Raw genomic sequence first — 19,061 nt, forward strand, 5'->3', positions numbered from 1 at the left:
GTGTGAATGTTGTACCGTGTTATCTTGGTCTGAACCGTGTGTTATTAAGCATCATGGGGAAAAAAGTCCGAAAAGGAGCATTTCTAGGGTTCTTTTTATTAAAAAGGAACATTTGGTAACTGCACAACAAATATGACATGCGATAAAAATAAAAAAAAAGCACTCGCTACATACAGTAGATTATTTTTTTTAAGATATAATGAAAGCACATTTGAACATGCCACTACACTAATAATAAAAAGGATACGAGCTGAAATCGTTGAATGAAAGGTTTACCTTTTTCAGGCTTATACAAAGCCACACCTCCGTGAGGTCCTTCGCACACTCTTTTGTTTACATCCACGTCACCAGGAAATTCATCCTTCTGGAGTCAAAATGCAGAGACGGGTAATTTCGATTTTAATTTAGACTTTTGATCTTGAAATTAAATGCTATTATTACTATTATTCCTTGTAAGTGGTGTGCAAAGTTCCATATTTTACATTTAATATTGTCCGACAGAAACTACAAAATGAGGCAGCAGGTTGCAGTTGGTGTTTTCAACATTAGAGTCAATGTTTTTGTACTTGCAGGACTCCCAAGAGTCTCCTCATTTTGGTGAGGAGGAAGATAACTTCAGGCTCAAAAAGTCTGCAGTTAGGTAAGAGGTATTCCTGGCAAAAGGTATTTTTTCCCCTCCATTTTTATTTTTAATTTTTAACCTTGAAGACAAAATTCAACTTATATTTCAGGCATCCCGTGGCATCATTTTTCCATCTCTTCTTTCGAACAAGTGCCATTTTGGTTTATTTACTAAGTGACATCTTCAGCAGTCGCTTTATTGCATGTATGGTCACCATCATCCTTCTGCTGTCATGTGATTTCTGGACTGTCAAGGTTAGTGGATCAGGCTATGTTTAACCACAAGGTGCTCTTGAAAAGTAGGTTGATTATATGACCTTGAAAAGACAGTTTTATGCTTGTTGTATTTTCCTCCTCTTTGTTATGTGTTACACAGCTTTTTGTGCTAAATGACTACATAGTCACACACAAGTCCACAGTAAAGTGGGTTATTTTGTCCCACAGAAGAAACTGCTTCCGAACTGCCTACGCCTAATTTGTAGTCCAGGCTTTTCTTACATTTTACATGCTTCAAAGAAAAACTAATCATTAGAGAGCAACAACACTCAGTTGTTCCAGATAAACAAATTAAAAACCCTCTTCGAAAGTTGCTCTACCAGATATTCTTGCAAGATGAGTTACTTGTTGTGAGCTCAGTCACTTAGTAATCATCTGCTTTACAAATCGAAAGAAAAAAAATTGGCACTACCTAAACAAGAAAGGTAACTCAAAGGAACCCATGTGTATATTAATGAGCACTTAGAACACAAATATGTTGGCTCGCATGCTGAGAAAACTTAAAAGGAATCAAGCATAGGGGACAGCTAATTACAAGATTTACATAAAGCAAAATGGATCAACACCAGAGGAAGCAAAAGTGCATGTCAACAGAGATGTCAGTAAACTGGACAGGTATGGAGGAAATAATGGATACAACACTCAACTAATCATGACTGAACATTTACCAGATTAGACACAATTGAACTTGGAAACCTACAGTTACACTGATCATAAATCACAGGACTTTGAAAATGATAAATGACCCTGAAAATCACCTTTACAACAATAATCATAACAAATGCAAATATTATACAGAAGAGTAATACATGAAAAGAAATAGGAATACTGGTGATGTAATATCAATTATACACTTCAGCAGTAGGAGCCTTAATTAAAAAAAAAAAAACCAAATACTGTCTACAACAATGGGGTAATAAATACACAATAATAGCAATATCAGAAACCTGGTTGAATGAGGAGCAAATTGACATTGTGCAGATTAAGGGATATGAAACAGACCGGCAACAAAGGGAGGGGGAGTTGCCTTTTGTATACACAAAAGTTACTAAAGTCATTTTACAGTAGAAATGGATATGTGAAATAAAAAAAAAATAAGTTGTATTTAGAGAAAACCTAGTTGTCCCATCAACACCTTTAAGCAGAGGTTATCTGAATTAACATTGGCAAAACAAAACAGGTTTTCATTTGTGGGGATTTCAACATTGTTTACATAGTGGATCAATGCCATGTGTAGTCTACAATCACGCGTCCAAGCAGAACAGTGCCACACTTATCGACAGTATATCTACCAGGGTCATTGGCAGGAAAATAGAAAGTGGACTGATAAGCAATGATACTAGTGATCCTCTTCTACTGTTTGCAATTATTCATAGTTGTATCATGACCAAGAAAAGCAACAAAATCCTCAAAATAATGAGATAAAAGACACAGAGAGCCATTAGCAATCTTAAAGAGGAATTAAAGAAGCAGCACTGGAATAGTGTTTATACAGAAAGTGCTAATGAAGCCTAAGAAGCATTTTTGTCCATCCTGTTACCTTTGTACTAAAAAGATTGTAAAAAAAAATAGTTAAACAAAGCTTTGTACAGAAGCCTTGGATAACCATAGGGAATACTTACTGCATGTAAGAAGAAAAATATACTATATAAAGAATTTCTGTGGAAAAGAACTGTGGAGGCTGAACAAAAATGTAAGAAATACAAAAATCATGATCCATAATAATGAAAAACTATAAAAAGATAATTACAGTAAACTTAGAGGGCAATAGAAACAGCACTAAAAAAATGTAGTGGTGTCACAATAGAATTGTGAGATGGTGGTTTTACATGATTTTACCATTTTAAGCCAGTGGTGGGGAACCTTGGCCCTTGTCTTGCAAGCTTACATGTGTCCCTGCTCCAACACACCTGATTCAAATTAATGAGCCATTGTACTGAACTTGATTTAAATTTAGGTGTCTTAGAGCAGGGACACATGGAAAACCAAGGTTCCCCACCACTGGTTTTAGCCAAACCATGTGTTTCTACAGATGCCAAGAGCGGTCGTGTTTGCATGTCTTTTTTTGTTTGTTTTTTTTTACACCATTTTCTATTAATAAAATAATAATTTCTCTCAATAAATACAGAGTCACGAGGGGGCTGGAGCTATTCCTAGTCCATCATAGAACCAACACAGAGAGACAAACGCTGAATTAGACTCACACTCACACCTAGTGAGAATTTAGAGACTCAAATCAGCCAAACATACACGTTGTTGGACTGTGTGAGGAAGCCAGAAGGGAACCCATGCATACATGCAAACTACACACAGGTTCCCCCCAGAAACCTACTTGTTGCTAATTTATAAGAATTAAAAAACAAAAAGTATGTACATTAGTAAATTGTTTTTATTGAGTGTATTTGTGGTCTACTGGGAGCAGTGCTGGTTTCCAGTCTAACTGCTGCAGAAATTAAGGACCTGCAATAGCTCCTTCACGCTTTAGGTGCCGCAGTTTCACAGAATCCAGAATGTAGGTATGTAAACAAGTGTTACATATAAGTATTTGAAGACAAGCCTGGATTGCTAATGCTCTTCACGTAGTTCAGGACCCTTTTACTCTGTAGAGAGAAAGATCTACCTTCAATGTGACTTTAGGCTTTAAAAAATTGCGGCTCTTTTACCTACACAGTAAAGTTACGTAACGAAGGGCAAACCCCAAATTTATAAAATGTCCTCTTGAAGTAACTGATTAATAATTACATACAAAAAAGAAGTCAGTGAAGGTAGAAGACCATTCTAAAAACTCTGTGTAAGGAAATTTTTTAGTGAAAGTTAATGTCTATATGATGCATTGTAATAAATCAGGTGAAACTTGTCTTTCAGAATGTATCTGGCAGACTGCTGGTGGGCCTTCGGTGGTGGAATCAGGTGGATGAAGATGGAAAGAGCCGCTGGGTGTTTGAGTCAAGGAAGGTAATCAGGTCCTTAAGGATTATACAAACATTATTAAGAGTGAGCTGATATGATTAATGGTGTCTAAAAAGGGACCTTTTAAGGTAACAGAAGGTTTCTCACAACAACCCCTTGGTGGAAAAACATGATAGAGCAAAACATATTATGTAACCTAAACAACCTCTACAGCTCTTCACATGTCCTCCTTATAGATAAATTGTTGTTATTAGCATTGATGTTTAGCAACTATAGCGCTTAGATCTTAAATTTAGAGATATTCACTGTAACACAGAGTCAACTTCATGATAGTGTGTATTAGTTTGGTATTTAATATAGCTGCATAGCTGCTGCTTAGTCAGGGGCTTTTGTACTTAATGAAATCTTGTGTACTTTTCTAAACATTAGGATGGCAAAAACTCCACATCCAGAGCAGAATCCCAGATTTTCTGGCTCGGACTTACTGCGTGCCCCATCTTCTGGGTTATTTTTATGTTCAGCACCATCTTGTCCTTCAACATTAAATGGCTGGTCAGTTTGAATATTTTACTTTCAAGGCCAAAAACCATTTCTGTCAGTATAAAATTTCTGTTCACATCTCAGTCCTTCTTGTGGTCTTGTCTTCAGGCTGTGGTGATAATGGGTTTGGTTTTACAACTGGCCAACCTCTACGGTTACGTCAGATGTAAAGTGGGTGGAAAGTCTGACCTGGGAAATTTGGCAAAGAACTACCTGGGTGCCCAGATTTTTAAACAGGTATGTATCATCTAACCTTTACCATCCAAATTTTTGTCTGATGAGTATTTTACATTTATCTCCCCATTTCTCTTCCCCAAGGCGATGAAGGAAAGATCATGAAACTAAAGTGGATGTGTGGGAACCAGATGCAGTGTGATGGAGCTCATCGCTGAATGGGTCCATTATGTTGACTCAGCTCATGTTGGGACGGTAGAGGGTCTTTTGTCAGGGTTTATGTTCGTTTTTTCATAAATTACTGGAGTTTGCTCTCAGAAGGTAACATTCATGTTAAACAGCCAAAGTTCTGAGGGGATTTGGATTAAGATTATGATAAAGGTGAAGGTAAAATTTTTAGTCTTTTTCTTTTAACAGTTCAGCCCTGCAGAAGGCTTTCTGCAGCAATGTTGTGTTTACTGTGAATGGGAGAGAGCAGGAAAAACTACAACTGTTCTGTTTTGTATGTGTGTGTGTGTGCGTATGTGTGTGTTGCTTCCATCTAGTTTGTTAGGGATTTGTTTTTATTTTCTCGATACAGTTGGTCATTAAACAACTTGCAGTTAAATTCTTTGGACTTGTATCTGTCACACAGAGATTCAAATTAAACAAATGAAATATTTGAACCTTTGTTTCATTTCAGAAAATGTCTTTTTTTTCTCATTGTCATTTATATTTATATTATCAGCTGCTGTAACTAAAAACTAAATAAAAATATACAAACAAAATATATCAATTCATGTAAAACAAGTAACTGATAAATTAACTTCAGCTTGTTGTACAGGTCATTGTCTTTGATGATGAAGGGGCATTCATGCAATCCCACACATCTGCTGCACAGACCATTGAGCGGCAGAAGGTGTGTGGCAAGCCGGGCAAAAATCTGTCAGATTGCTGGGCTGGTCTCGCCTCCAGAATACCATCAGTTGATGAAGACGCGTCACAACACACGTTGGATGACGTTTTCTAAAGAAGACTGAAGTTTCAGTCGAAATATGTCAAAAAGGTAAAATTACAACTCCTTAAAAACTCTTTGATCAAAAATAATTCTTACAACTACAATAGGAATAGACTAAATGAACCTAGTCACGCTCTTAACATTTCAAGGTTTTATAGGGGAAGACCACCATCACCTGAATTTGGATGAGTATCGTTTGTCACTTGTGTTAATGAACTCACTACGATGAAAATTTTTCACTATATAACATAGCCTTCAACCATCTTCACATAGCCCAGTACAAGTTCTGCTCCACCGTCTACATCAACCAGAGTCAAATATTAAACACCCCAATTTTTTTTCCATTTGTTAAAATGGAAATTCAGGCAGTTTATTTCCAATACTGCTTCAAATGTAACTGGTGAACCACCAGAGGTTAGTAAAAATGTTTAAAAAAAAAAAGATGAAGTTATGTAAAATTTTTAGTTTGCATCTGATATGGTATTAAGATTTGTGTCAGTAAGTTGTTGAGCTTACCACGAGTCAAGTAGGTTTGGACTGCAACAGGACATTTGTTAGCTCCAAGCGGGTCATTGAACAGATTGACTTCTCAGTTCACCTCTGCACATATGATCACAGAGTGCAACACTGCACCATTACTGAACACCAGCAGAGCATTAGAGCTATGGTTCACGGTTATTATTCTGCAAACAGAAAATAACACGTCACAGTGAAACATCAACCGGTCAACAAGTTTGTGACCACACACTTTCTGTAATGTTTATTTATACAACAGTACACCATACGGGACAATGTGACTGAGCCACTACAGTTTAAAAATACAGAATATTAACACATTATTAATTAAATGGACTTGTACTTATATAGCCCTCTTCCAGTCAGCTTGGCTACTCAAAGTGCTTTACACTGGATGTCACATTCGCCCATTCACACACACATGCCGATAGACACATCCCTGGGGCAATGCGGGGTTCAGTGTCTTGCTCAAGGACACTTAGGCATGCAGTCAGGGGAAGCCTGGAATTGATCCAGGTCACCTGCTCTTCCTCTCGAGCTACAGTTACCCATAATAAGTGCAGTATACAGTGCTGAATATAGCACTAATTAGGGAGTGTATGTCTATTACGAGATTTGTGTAAACATTACATAATAAGGCCAGTTGTGTCAGATAAACAGGTTGCCCTCGCTGCCATTTATCATCATATAATGCTGTTTTTTTCAGTCATACAATGGGACTTTGTCATACAGGAGTGAGTTGACTCAGAAATTATTTAAGACTGGAACTTACCTAAAAAGATCTGGTCTACTTATAAAAGCAGAACAAAGACTTTTGTCAAGAAAAGTAGTGGCATTTAAAACCTGAATGAATTAAGATTTTTAAGTATTTGTGCTTATTTAGATGACTCATATATATATATATATATATATGTGTGTGTGTGTGTGTGTGTGTGTGTGTGTGTGTGTGTGTGTGTGTGTGTGTGTGTGTGTGTGTGTGTGTGTGTACAGACAAAAAATAAGACTGGAATAAAAGAAAATACTGTTAAATAATAAATAAATTAAGAATTAAAAAATAAAGATTAGCGATAAAAATGTTTAAAAATAAATACATAAATATATAAAAGCAAATAGATATATAAAATAAACCAACTTGATAAAAAGAAATAAAATTAAGAGGCGTTAAGAATTTAAAAGGTTAACAAAAAAACGGGGCCAAAGGGTTAAAAAACTTACATAAAAAAACAGCTAAATTTGAAAAAAATTTTTTTTACTTAAAACAGCGATGTCTACTTGTTTTCAGACCTATGAAGTCTGAAACTACCTATTACCTTCAGGAATCACATAACTTATTTAACCATTTTATTTCTACTTTTTTACATTTTTTTCCCCCACCCTACCCTTCCTTCTCCCAAAAACTCCAATCAGATTTCCAGGGTGGTGAATACTTTTGCAAGCTTGTGAACTCACAGGATACATACAAGTAAAGTTCCCCCATCAGAAATACGTCAAACCTACAAAAGTTCATAGCATTTTTAGTGAATAATATTGTATGTTTTTACTTTACTTTACTTTGTCCCTGTTTTCCCGAGTAAAGAACATGTGTGTTACTTCACATGCACAGTGCCTGCTAAGTGTATTCTCCCACTGATCACGGAGTGTGTCAGGGTTTGCTGATAAGCTTCCTGCAAGGCATTACTTTTAAGATGGTGATGGAAGGGGTTTGTTCTTTTCATGGCTTTCTTCTTGCTAGATCTGACTCATTTTGCAACAGTTGAAAACGCTTGAAACAAAACAAAAAGTTCTTTTTAATCTGCTTTTTACTGGTTTCATGGGGTTCTCTGCTGTCACCCAGCGCTGTTCCTCTCACTGCCTGAATTTCTTATCGATGGCCCATCTATTGCATGCATGTTGCCTCTTTCAAATCCTCTCACAATTGGTGTCTGACACCAGTTTTTAAAATACTACCGTGAAAATAAAAGTTTTTGTATGAGCAAAGTGAGATGTGCCCCAGATTTATCTTCTGACCAGTTTTCATTTAACACTGTTTTTTTTTTCTTTAATCTCTCCAAACTCTCTCTTCACTCTCTTCTCTCTCCAAACATCTGAGGCTCAGTTTGAGCCAGCTGGGTAGCAACAGCCACTGCCACCTGTTAATAACTATTTAACGTAAGTATGAGTTTTATTGTAGTCCAGGAAGTTTTTGTCCCCCCCCCCCCAAGTTGCCTATAAATGTTCTGGGTTATCTCTCAGAGGAATGTCTGTTATCTCTGTCTTCATACATCGTCTTACAAAACCAATACTTAATCAGCTTGTTCTCATAGCAAGGGTGAACCTGATTCATGCTCTATTTTTAGAAACCTCAACAAAGTTCTTTTGGTGTTGTTGACCTGATTGTAGCAGCTTTGATGCTCTTATAGCAGCAATAAATGTGATTTAAAAGTCAGTGTGTAATGGCAGTTCAGGGTTGATCATGTCTTATCGGAAGGAAATTGTTCTCAATTGAGAAAAAGAAAATCCTTGTGCTGATGAAAATGTCTTCACCTGATTGAGCAAAGGTTAACTTCCTGTCTAATGAATCATGGAAGTTCAGAGGGAAACGACCAAAATGGGAATAACTGAGAAACTGCCTCCTGAATTATCTTTAAACATCAATAATTTCAACCTTTATTTATCTTGTGGAAGACTACTGAGATTGCTCAACTTCGATTTCATCATCCTGAGACAAACATTCAGAGGGGGTTTGGTTGTTCTTGTCTTAATGAACCTCTAAAATATTCCATAAACTATAAAATCTAGATTGTCCAATGAGGTTTCGGAGAGAAGCAATTGTTGTGATAGCAGAACAAAATGGTACTTTGCCTCAGGACCAGGCCAGCCCCCAACAATGTCATGCTCCTCAACCAGGTGAAGGTTAGTTCAACTTGAGCAAAACATCATCTGGCACTCTGCAGGACTGATGCACTTTTGTAACACCTGATCAAAACTAATTTCATCTCTGCAAGTAAGTTGTTAATTCCAATATTTTTCTCAGTTAAAAGGCACATATGAACTTTACTTGATCAAGGATTGATTACTATATAAAATCCAATTTTATGTGTTTTGTTCTTAATAATTAAAAGGTGTTCATTTATTTTATTTTGTACAGCTTGAGTCATGGTAGACTTCGGGAAAAAAGCATTGAGCTCAACAGTTTTCTTTGGTGAATGGGTTAAAAAAGGGGGGTTTTATTGACATTATGGATTAACCTTAAGTGGTAATGCAGACAATTAATGTGAATAGATGTATAACAAACCATGTCTAAATATACCAACTGTACAAATTGCTCATTGTACAGTGTGTGTGTGTGTGTTTTTGTCTTGAACATAAAAGCTAGTGTGTAGCTGTTCTTGTCAAATACAGAACGATTAATGGAAGACAGAAAAAGGAAAGTAAGTGCAAATCATGACCATTTAAATAAAAAAATAAATACATTTAAAAAGATCTGTAGGCAGAACAAAAATGGGGCTCAGAAACAAAAATACTAAGAAAACAGAAATGGTCAAGGTGAAGTTAATATATCCTGAAGCCACAATGTGTTAGCAGCTGGAGGTTTTCTTGGTAATTTCCTACTTTTTTTGTAACTTTGTGCCATATAAAGGCTTAAAACTGGGCAGGCTGGCGTCTCTGACCTTCTCCCTAAACCTGATTGTCATTCTCTACAGACTTGCAGTGAACAATCTCTGATTGCCGCAGTTTATGGGTCAGGTTTTATCCTAGTTATAATGCAGATTAATATGATAACTTTCTCCTTTTCTCTGTATTTCTTTCTATATGTTAAATTCTGATTGACTGCAGCAACGTTGTGGTATGATCACTGCATAAGGAAAGGGTAAAACCAAATTTTGGCTGACGTTTGGCTGGTTTTAAGCTTCTGAAGGATTTTGCAGTGAAAAGTCTCACAGATTATGATACATATTTCCATATTTATTTTACCCCAATTGCTTTAATTTACTTATGTGTTCAGTTCACCTACAGAGTGCGATCTACAATAACATCTCATATGGACTGACATTTATCTGGCTGACAAAAACGTTCTTTACCAGACTTTGCTTTGCATTATTGCTCAAACAGCACAACCGTAACAATCAGTCAATTAATGAACAGAAAGTGTAAAATTAGAACTCTTGATAAGCCATTTATCATAAACTGAGATAAACATTAGCTACATGTTCACTGACTCATATCGCCAACAGAAAGTTTGACTGACAAGGAGGACATGACTTGTTATTGATCAGTGAGACTCTTCTGTTCTGTAACATAAACTTGAAAGTGATTTTGTTATTAGTGGAAGCTCAAGAACTGTCAAATTACTCAAGTAAAGAATAAGAAAGTGATAAAAATGTCACATCTTGTGTGTCTCTGAAAAGGGTGCTATGGTTAAAGTTTGACATCTAAGGTGACATTTGGAGGTGAAAGCTGTTAGAGGTGGTTGGAAGCTAATAATTTACCCTCATGAGGACGTGAGCAAATTAATAACTGCACCACACTAAGGTCAAGATTTTGCTTAATTAGCCGAGACGTACTTACACAGGACTCAGGTTGGATTAATCAAATATGGCTTATTTTAAATAAATAAGTCATAGTCAGTACAAAAAAAGGGGAAAACAATATCACTTTTGACTTTTTTTCCCCTTTTGCCTAAATCAAAGAGACTTTGCTTAAAATATTAATTTAAAAGATAATCCAAACTGATTGAAAAGACTTTCTCCATCATAGGTAATAGATGCTCCTGACCCAAAGCCTTAGTTAATCTTTTCATAGGGTCAGGGTCAAATCTAGATATATACATATCAGCAAAGCCTAGTGAAAAGATTATTTTTTTACAAAAAAAAAGAAAAAAAAAATGCACACTCAAAAAAAAATCTTAAACAAAGAATTAAATATTGAGGATGATGAAGCCAAGGAAGAAATATAGAGGTTGACTGAAATGGCAAAGTGCTGCAAAACTGACAAGCGAAAACGTTTAAGCAAAACAACAGATACCTCTAAAAGTAAGTTAGTAGTTGAGAAAAGCTCTGTGCTTAACTTTGCCACTTCCTTTTGTCTCGGCATGTTGTTGCTTCTTCAATAAAAGACTTGATGTCCAGTGTGGAAATCCTCCTGCCACTTGTAGTGTCAGTACTTTGCAGGACAGCATCACAACAAATGATGGATATGACCATTTCAGTTGCAGTTGTTTGAAAAAACAAAAAATATTTTTTTATATTTTTCATTCTTCAATAGCCATCTGAAGAAAGGCTTATAAGACATTTTTGATTTTAATAAAACTGTGTTCATTTTTTTGACATTGTATTATAAGCTTTAATTTATGCCGTGTATTTGTAGAGTGTGAGTTTTTTGGCAAAACCAATATGCTCAGTGTCCAGATGGTAACAGAACCCTCAGTAAATTATTACAGGTTGACACCTTGAGCTGCTGACTGCCTCAGGCATGCAGTGACCTAAACTAGTTGTTCCAACATCAAGACCCCTGCTTAACAAACAAGTCTGAATGGATTTTTATTTTAATCACTTGCAATGAGTAAATTGGTGTCCCTCTTCTCTATTGACCAACTGAGAGGGAATTCAAGTTAAAAAAAATACATTTGCTATGTTTACCTGTGTTTCCCTCTCATTCCTGTCTTTTAACAGGAAACTGACAACTGGTCCCCATCAAGATGAGCACAGAAGGGGGAGAGCTTGTCATTGACACCTGTTGCACCACAGTTCATACACTGGGCAAGCAAAATGGAAAAGAAGGGAGGCGGCTCCGCTACATGCAGAAAGACGGCAGTTTCCCAGTAGTATTCCAGAAGGCACCTGGAGACTGGAGCCCATATTTCATGGACATCTTCACCACTCTTGTAGAGATCCGGTGGAGGACAATGTTCCTCTTCTTTTGCCTTTCATACATCCTCTCTTGGCTCTTTTTCGGTCTCTGTTATTGGCTCATGGTACATGTAAATAGAGATATTGACAGTTTTGACAATAAGCCATGTTTCAAGGAGGTGCATGGATTCACTGGAGCTTTTCTTTTCTCACTGGAGACACAGACAACTATTGGTTTTGGCTTCAGGGTAGTTACTGAGAAATGTATTGTGTCTGTCATAGTGGTGACAATTCAAGATTTATTTAGCTGTGTTCTTGACACCATTGTTATTGGTGTTATTGTGGCTAAGATGGCGTCTGCGCGTAAGAGAGCTCAGACTGTGGGTTTCAGCCGTTGTGCTGTAGTCAACCTGCGAAATGGGGTTTTGTGTCTGTCCTGGCGCCTTGGGGACTTTAGAGGTAATCACATTCTGGAGGGGGTTGCCAGGGCCCAGTTAGTCCGCTATGTGAAGCAACCACTGGGTGCTATGGTGATATCACACCAGGACTTGGAGTTGGAAGAGCGTGACATTGTCCTTGCCACACCAACCACTATCATTCACAAGCTGGAACTGGGGAGTCCCCTTTACAGTTTGGGCCCTGATGGTCTATTGGAGGAGGACTTTGAGCTGGTGGTGTCTTTCACCTACACAGGCGACACCACAGGGATGCTCCACCAGACACGTACTTCCTACATGCCAGCAGACATCCGCTGGGGCCAGCAATTCCAGGATATGTTGAAAGTGGGCAAAAAGCACTACAAGGTGGATTACGCTCTGTTCAATGAGACCACTTGGGTGTCAGTGCCAATGCTCAGTGCAGAGGAGAATGACAGAAGAAAGCATCTTGTAGAGGAAAGTTCACACTTACCATCAGTAAAAAGAAACGGGCATGTCTCTCAGGTAACTCTTGACTTCATGGACGAGGTCATGCTGCAAACCTGTTTGTAACAAAAACAGACTATGAATTGAACTCGGTATGCAAATACGTTTATATAAAACTGTAAATACAATGTTAAAAATTTTAGGTTTGTTGATGGATTGTTTAGGGGTTAAAAAACAATAAAGTTTGACAATTTGCTCTTTTGACATTTTTTCTATTGCTTATTAAATGCAGTAATACGCTGACATTCTTGCTTGGGCAGTCGATACAAGCACTTGATTCTCTTTATAGCTGAATACTGCCATCCTGTGTTCATCTATTGCAAACCTGGATTTCCCAGCCTAATCCACGGAGTTCATGTCGTATAATGAGATGGGAAAGACATGTCTCTTTGCCATGCCCATATGTAATTCAGTTCAATTAAATTCTGTTTCTTTGACCGTGAAGGCTGTTGTTGCTTATTTCATTTGTCAACTTTTCCAAGCTTCGCTCAATCCGTCTTCAACTCTAATTTACAATATGAAACCTATATGGGGACTCAGATCCTCAAACAGATGCTGCAGCTTCCTATTGGCCACCCAGCGAGAGGGGGCGGGGCTGGCCACACGTGTTTTTAAAGTCTGTCTTTGGACCCACAACTATCTTCTTTAGTATCGCTGCAGTGGGTTATGGCAGAGTTTACAGCTCCAGTCTGGACACAAGGGGCTAACTGGACTTATGACTGCAAGAGAAGATCATATTTGCACTGCAAGCGACAACAGGTAGGAGTCCTGCTATCGCTTTTAAGAAGTATAACAGTGCAGTTACAGATATTCAGCCTCATTTCAAAAGGTAACAGTCGTATGATGAAAATGTTATAACGTATGAAAAGTGATTTTATATGTTGTAGTGCAATAGAAAACCACATTTGTTATAATTTCTATTATTAAAACATTAGTGGAGTTGTAGAGACAGCAGGATTTGGACTGGATCCTGTGCATTTTCTTTATCTGATTAAACTCTGTTGGTCATCACATCTGCATGAGGTGACTTTTACTACTTTCTTTACCCCGTATAATTAAAAGCGTTAAACATCAATAGATAACATTTATTTGAAAATTTTGTGAAATTTCTTATAAATAAATTATACAATTAAATATAATCTTATGGAAGTATAAATGTTTTAAAATCCTTAAATTAAAGATACCAACTGCTGAATGATTGGACATGGTTATTGATTTGTGACATGAAAAATAGAGCAGCTTTATGTAACCACTTTCCATCTGCCTCATCTGTTGGCTCTAATGAATTCAAAACAAAAAAAAAATCACAGGCTGTGCAAACTCTGCAAGCTTTCATCTGCCACCATAACACGCAGCTGTAGAAAAAAAAAGTAATATGACAGTGTGGGAAAGTAGCAAAAAAAAAAAAAAAAGGTGGTGATGAGTGAAAGTGAGATTTCTGATTTGCACAGCAATGCACATAAACACTCTTAGTGTGCCCATGTTTGAGGGCCACAACACACCAGAACCTTCACAAAGCGGAAAAAGTTGACACAACCTTCTGCATGTCAAGCGAGAAATATTGTTATTCCACAAAAGTTAAATATTTTTCTCTTCGAAAATATGTGGTCACTTTACACATTTTTAGTTATCTGTGTGAAATAATTGGTGATGCACAATATCATCAGCACAATTTTGCTGTCAGCTAATATTAGCTTTAAAATTAAATATCAGATATCGACCATTCTACCGATATATTTAACCAATAAAATAACAGAACATATCCAAGCCTGTTTTAAGTAGGATAGGATGCACATATCTTACTTGTTTTGTTTGAAAACAACTGTCATGATTCAGTTTGACATTTTGTACATATGGTAAGTTGACTTTTTTAAAAAACAAATTTGAACAAGGAGTGAATATTACATGATTTTCAACCTTATTTACCTCTGAATTTGCCAACATGACAAAGAGTATACAGAATAATACTGTATTTTAATTCCACATCAGAGGAAACTGGATAATCCCTGCAATTTGGTATATTTGTGTGTGCATGTGTGTGTGGAGTTATTGGGCAAATGATTTGTAAAATATCAGCATATCAGATATCAGCCAAAAATCCAGTACAGTACATCCCTAAAAATATACATATATCTTTTGTTCAATTAAACCAAATAATCCAGATTATGCAAATTGCATGACTGACATCACAATCTGGGAAAAAATGAAAGGCAATGAAAGGAGACCTGCACATCCTTTGCAACTTTTGAACATTATCAGAACAACATAACATAAAAAGTCACATCTGAATCTATTGTGTCTTCAAAGTAAAAAGGTTTTCACTTGAAAATTTAAAAGCAAACATTTATGAAAAAGGTGTTTAAATTTAATTTACATACCGTCTCTGCTTGGATTCAATAGATAATTTAATTAATTTGATTTAACTTACTTCAGTTTTCTCAGGGGATTGATAAAGTATTTTTCATTTCATTAATTTTAAAATCTGATGCATTGAAAAGTGGAAACGAGGTTATTTTGGCACTAGCCTTCCATATCAGGCTGTCCACAGCCTTTTGTAGCCTGTGGTGTTGTATTTTAATGGCCCTCTCATTCCGCATACACCAAGTCAATACCTTTTCTAATTCAGCTGTCCTTGCTGCTCCATTACATATAATACAAGGTTACTGGTTCATTTATTGTGCTTCAGTGAAACAGCTGCAGAGATAAAACGATTAGTATGAATAATTTAATATATGCAATTTAAATTTAGAGTTTACATTCTCATCAGAGACACCTTATACATTCACTACACTTCAGAGTGTACTGCGTACACTGTATATCTACAAGAATCATGCTGCCAGATCAGTGTACAATGCATTATTTAGACAGTATGTAACCACACACCCACATTCACTGATCTTAACTTTTGCTCCTGCCAATTACTTTAAAACTGTTTTTTCTCTGTAATTTCCAGAGTCCACTTCACTGATGAGGTTCAAAGCAAGCGTCGGAGAGGAGTGAGCTGCTCTCACCAACAGTGCACACCACTGCCAGAGAAGCACAGGCCGAGTGTTCCCTCCTCCTCACAGGATTAGGTCCTGTCGTCCACATTTTCTGCTTGGGTTTGTCCACGGAGCATTCGAAACTGTTTCTCCAACGCTTCTACCAAAAACTTAGACTGTTTTCCAAAGCAGAAGCAGCCCAGCCCCCCCAGCTGGAAGTGATGGGGAGTGTGCGAAGCCACCGCTACAGCATTGTGTCCTCTGAAGAAGACGGCATGAAGCTAGCCACTATTGCCGTCCCAAATGGCTACGGAAACGGCAATGTAAACAAGGGGGACACAGAGCAACAACATCAGAGCCGCTTTGTCAGGAAAGATGGCCACTGCAATGTGCAGTTTATCAACATGAGTGAGAAAGGCCAGCGTTACCTGGCAGATATCTTCACCACCTGTGTGGACATTCGCTGGCGCTGGATGCTGCTCCTTTTCTGCCTGTCCTTCCTGTTGTCCTGGTTGTTATTTGGTTTTGTCTTCTGGTTAGTGGCCCTCTCTTATGGAGATTTAGAGAATGAGACTCAAATGTGTGTTTCAAATGTGGACAGCTTCACTGCTGCCTTCTTGTTCTCAGTCGAGACCCAAACCACGATCGGCTATGGTTATCGCTATGTGACAGAGGAATGTCCCATTGCCGTTTTTATGGTGGTATTCCAGAGCATTGTGGGCTGCATCATCGATGCTTTCATCATTGGTGCTGTCATGGCCAAGATGGCAAAGCCCAAAAAGAGGAATGAGACCCTGGTGTTCAGTCACTATGCTACAGTGGCCATGAGGGACGGTAAACTTTGCTTGATGTGGCGGGTGGGAAACCTGAGGAAAAGTCACCTTGTGGAGGCCCATGTAAGGGCCCAGCTCCTAAAGTCACGCACCACCGCAGAAGGAGAGTTTATCCCTCTGGATCAGGTGGACATCGACGTGGGCTTCGATAGTGGCATTGACAGAATCTTCCTGGTGTCTCCAATTACTATTGTGCATGAGATTGATGAGGACAGCCCTTTCTATGAGATGAACAAACAAGAGTTGGAAACGTCAGAGTTTGAGATTGTGGTCATTCTTGAGGGCATGGTTGAGGCCACAGCCATGACCACTCAGTGTCGGAGCTCCTATGTGGCTGGCGAGATCCTTTGGGGCCACCGCTTCGATCCAGTGCTATTTGAAGAAAAGAACTATTACAAAGTGGACTACTCTCGTTTTGACAACACCTATGAGGTTCCCAGCACGCCCAGCTGTAGTGCCAGGGAACTGTCTGAGAAGAAGTCCAATGCTTCCAGCTTGAGGAACTCCTTTTGTTATGAGAATGAAGTGGCTCTTGAAAAAGTTGAGATGGAGGAGGAGCTTGAGGAGGAGGAAAACAGGCTGATGAGGGATGCTGAGGTTGTTGCACTTGGGGACACAAACACAAATCTGGTGTCAGACTCTGAATGCAACCTGGACTCTTTGCCTTTAGAGTCTAGGCCTTTGACAGCAGAATCAGAAATATGACTTCAAGTGTAAAGAACCACAGGGTATGTTGAAGACTGTTTTAACTGGTCCTGGTTGCTGTTTTTAAATAATGCATGACAACTTGAAGGAGATTTGGATTTGAGACTAAGATTCTATGCAGAAGTTCATGCACAGAATACCACTTAAATATAAACATGGTATAATATTTATGGTGGAAGTGGTAATAAACTGTATGCATGGAGCTGCGGGATAAAGAGGGTTGCATGCCATCATGTACACACATTGCAGTTTGTTTCTGTGAATACTTTCAAACGGGATCTGATTTAAAATGATTTAGTTTGATAGAAAGTTGGTTCAGAAATAAATTAATTTGTTTATTCAGCAGAATACTCCTTGTTTGCACTTTTTTTGCATTAAGCAGGTCCTTTTTGTGGGATAGATGTCACATTAGGTTGTGACTAGTTAAAAAAATTCTGTTTAACCAGAAGTTTTGACAAAGGTTTTGAATGGCAAATTAAATTAACAGACTTTTAATATAGTTTTAAGTTAAAAAATAAATTCTTGTTTTTAGAAGCTACTAAGTATAAAACCACCAACACAGAAATAGAGAACTATTTGTTAATGAGCTGGTCTCTTAGCAAAGGTTAATTCAGTCTTTTTTAACTGTACTGTGTTGGATTCATGGTGTGAAAAAGGGAAATCTTCTTGCACAAATTAAAAGTAGGCTACACTACACTCCTCAACCTATCATCTTGTCTACGTGCAGAATCTTTTGCAACGTGTGCCTTAACAAAAGTCTCCCTGTAGAGGCACTTAAGTGGTTTGGCTTTGAGCACACACTGCATTAGATCTCACTGGAAGAAGACGCATGAAGATGTAAATCATCGTGCAGATTGCTGCCACCTCTTACAGGTTTATGTGTTTTAATGTGCAATACTGTTCAGTGGTAGGAAGAGACGAGAAGCTCATCCCTGAGCCAAGGCTATGAATGTTGACGATAAGTGCTGCTAAGTTACATATTGTATGTTTAGACAGAAATCTTGGAGCCAAAATGTGTTATTTGTCTTTATTTTCCACTTTGAAGATTGCAAATTCAGCCTTTAGTGTTATTTCTAGTTGTAGACGAGCATGATTCTGTCAAGTGTGTTTTCCAAAGCACTTTCTTCCTCACCAGACATTTCTTTTCCCCAAGAAAAACAGAGACTGTTTTACTACCCAAAGCCAGATGTGTAAATATATATGAAACAACTCAAACTTATGTTAGTTGATTTCAAACCTGTTTATTTTTTTTCTCATCTAAGAGTGGTTGGCTGTTAAGTTGCAGAATTATTTAATTGATTTTAACATAGCATAATTTATATAAACAGCAGTGTTCTTGGCATGTCAGACGTGCAGAATTTGGATGCATTGTAGTAAACTCTCTCAGTTCACCACTCTGTTTCTGGTGAGATCATTTCAGTATGGACTCTTGCTTTGTCTTATTAATCAGGAACACTACTGATTATTTCAGTCACAATCAGAAACCCTGTAGGGATGAATACACTTTTTTTCAGTCTTACAGAAGATTTACTTTTTCCAACTTATGGTGTTATTAGATCATATTGGAGGTTGGATAATGTCAGTGGATGCCAGAACACTGTAGTTCCACTATTCTTGGTTTTTATTTTTCTACTACTGTCTTCCCACCTTCCTGCAGAAACAAAACTGTACAGTTTTTATTTTATTATTATTTGCAAATACTGTATAGCGATACTGCAGTTATTCAGAACTGTTTGTCCTCTTTTTCAATAAAACAT

General features: G+C 37.6%; 3 protein-coding genes across 4 annotated transcripts; all 3 read left to right on the top strand.

Moving 5' to 3' along the window:
• The first annotated feature begins 322 nt into the window (after positions 1 to 322).
• On the top strand, positions 323 to 5,183 carry zgc:112148 (uncharacterized protein LOC550424 homolog). Its single transcript, XM_041974132.1, has 7 exons — positions 323 to 387; positions 573 to 640; positions 732 to 876; positions 3,763 to 3,852; positions 4,237 to 4,359; positions 4,456 to 4,584; positions 4,666 to 5,183. The coding sequence occupies exons 1-7, from the start codon at positions 376 to 378 to the stop codon at positions 4,684 to 4,686; spliced, it is 588 nt and encodes a 195-aa protein (XP_041830066.1). The 5' UTR covers positions 323 to 375; the 3' UTR covers positions 4,687 to 5,183.
• A 2,922-nt stretch (positions 5,184 to 8,105) lies between these two features.
• LOC121632527 (inward rectifier potassium channel 16-like) lies at positions 8,106 to 13,170 on the top strand. Of its 2 annotated transcripts, none has more exons than XM_041974112.1 (2): positions 8,106 to 8,182; positions 11,686 to 13,170. In XM_041974112.1, the coding sequence occupies exon 2, from the start codon at positions 11,712 to 11,714 to the stop codon at positions 12,849 to 12,851; it is 1,140 nt and encodes a 379-aa protein (XP_041830046.1). In that variant the 5' UTR covers positions 8,106 to 8,182; positions 11,686 to 11,711; the 3' UTR covers positions 12,852 to 13,170. The 2 variants fall into 2 exon arrangements, with proteins under 2 accessions (XP_041830046.1, XP_041830054.1); XM_041974120.1 differs by lacking the exon at positions 8,106 to 8,182 and adding an exon at positions 8,968 to 9,017.
• Positions 13,171 to 13,448: 278 nt separating this feature from the next.
• Positions 13,449 to 19,061, top strand: LOC121646387 (inward rectifier potassium channel 2-like). Its single transcript, XM_041995327.1, has 2 exons — positions 13,449 to 13,544; positions 15,739 to 19,061. The coding sequence occupies exon 2, from the start codon at positions 15,988 to 15,990 to the stop codon at positions 17,302 to 17,304; it is 1,317 nt and encodes a 438-aa protein (XP_041851261.1). The 5' UTR covers positions 13,449 to 13,544; positions 15,739 to 15,987; the 3' UTR covers positions 17,305 to 19,061.

Source organism: Melanotaenia boesemani, chromosome 2, assembly GCF_017639745.1.
Source record: "Melanotaenia boesemani isolate fMelBoe1 chromosome 2, fMelBoe1.pri, whole genome shotgun sequence".
NCBI classification, from domain to species: domain Eukaryota; kingdom Metazoa; phylum Chordata; class Actinopteri; order Atheriniformes; family Melanotaeniidae; genus Melanotaenia; species Melanotaenia boesemani.

Coding starts and splice junctions, on each gene's coding strand:
- LOC121632527 (XM_041974112.1), top strand. CDS start 11,712: ATGAGCACAGAAGGGGGAGAGCTTGTCATTGACACCTGTTGCACCACA.
- zgc:112148 (XM_041974132.1), top strand. Junction 3,853..4,236: donor GGGTGTTTGAGTCAAGGAAG/GTAATCAGGTCC, acceptor TCTAAACATTAG/GATGGCAAAAACTCCACATC. Junction 4,585..4,665: donor GTGCCCAGATTTTTAAACAG/GTATGTATCATC, acceptor CTCTTCCCCAAG/GCGATGAAGGAAAGATCATG.
- LOC121646387 (XM_041995327.1), top strand. CDS start 15,988: ATGGGGAGTGTGCGAAGCCACCGCTACAGCATTGTGTCCTCTGAAGAA.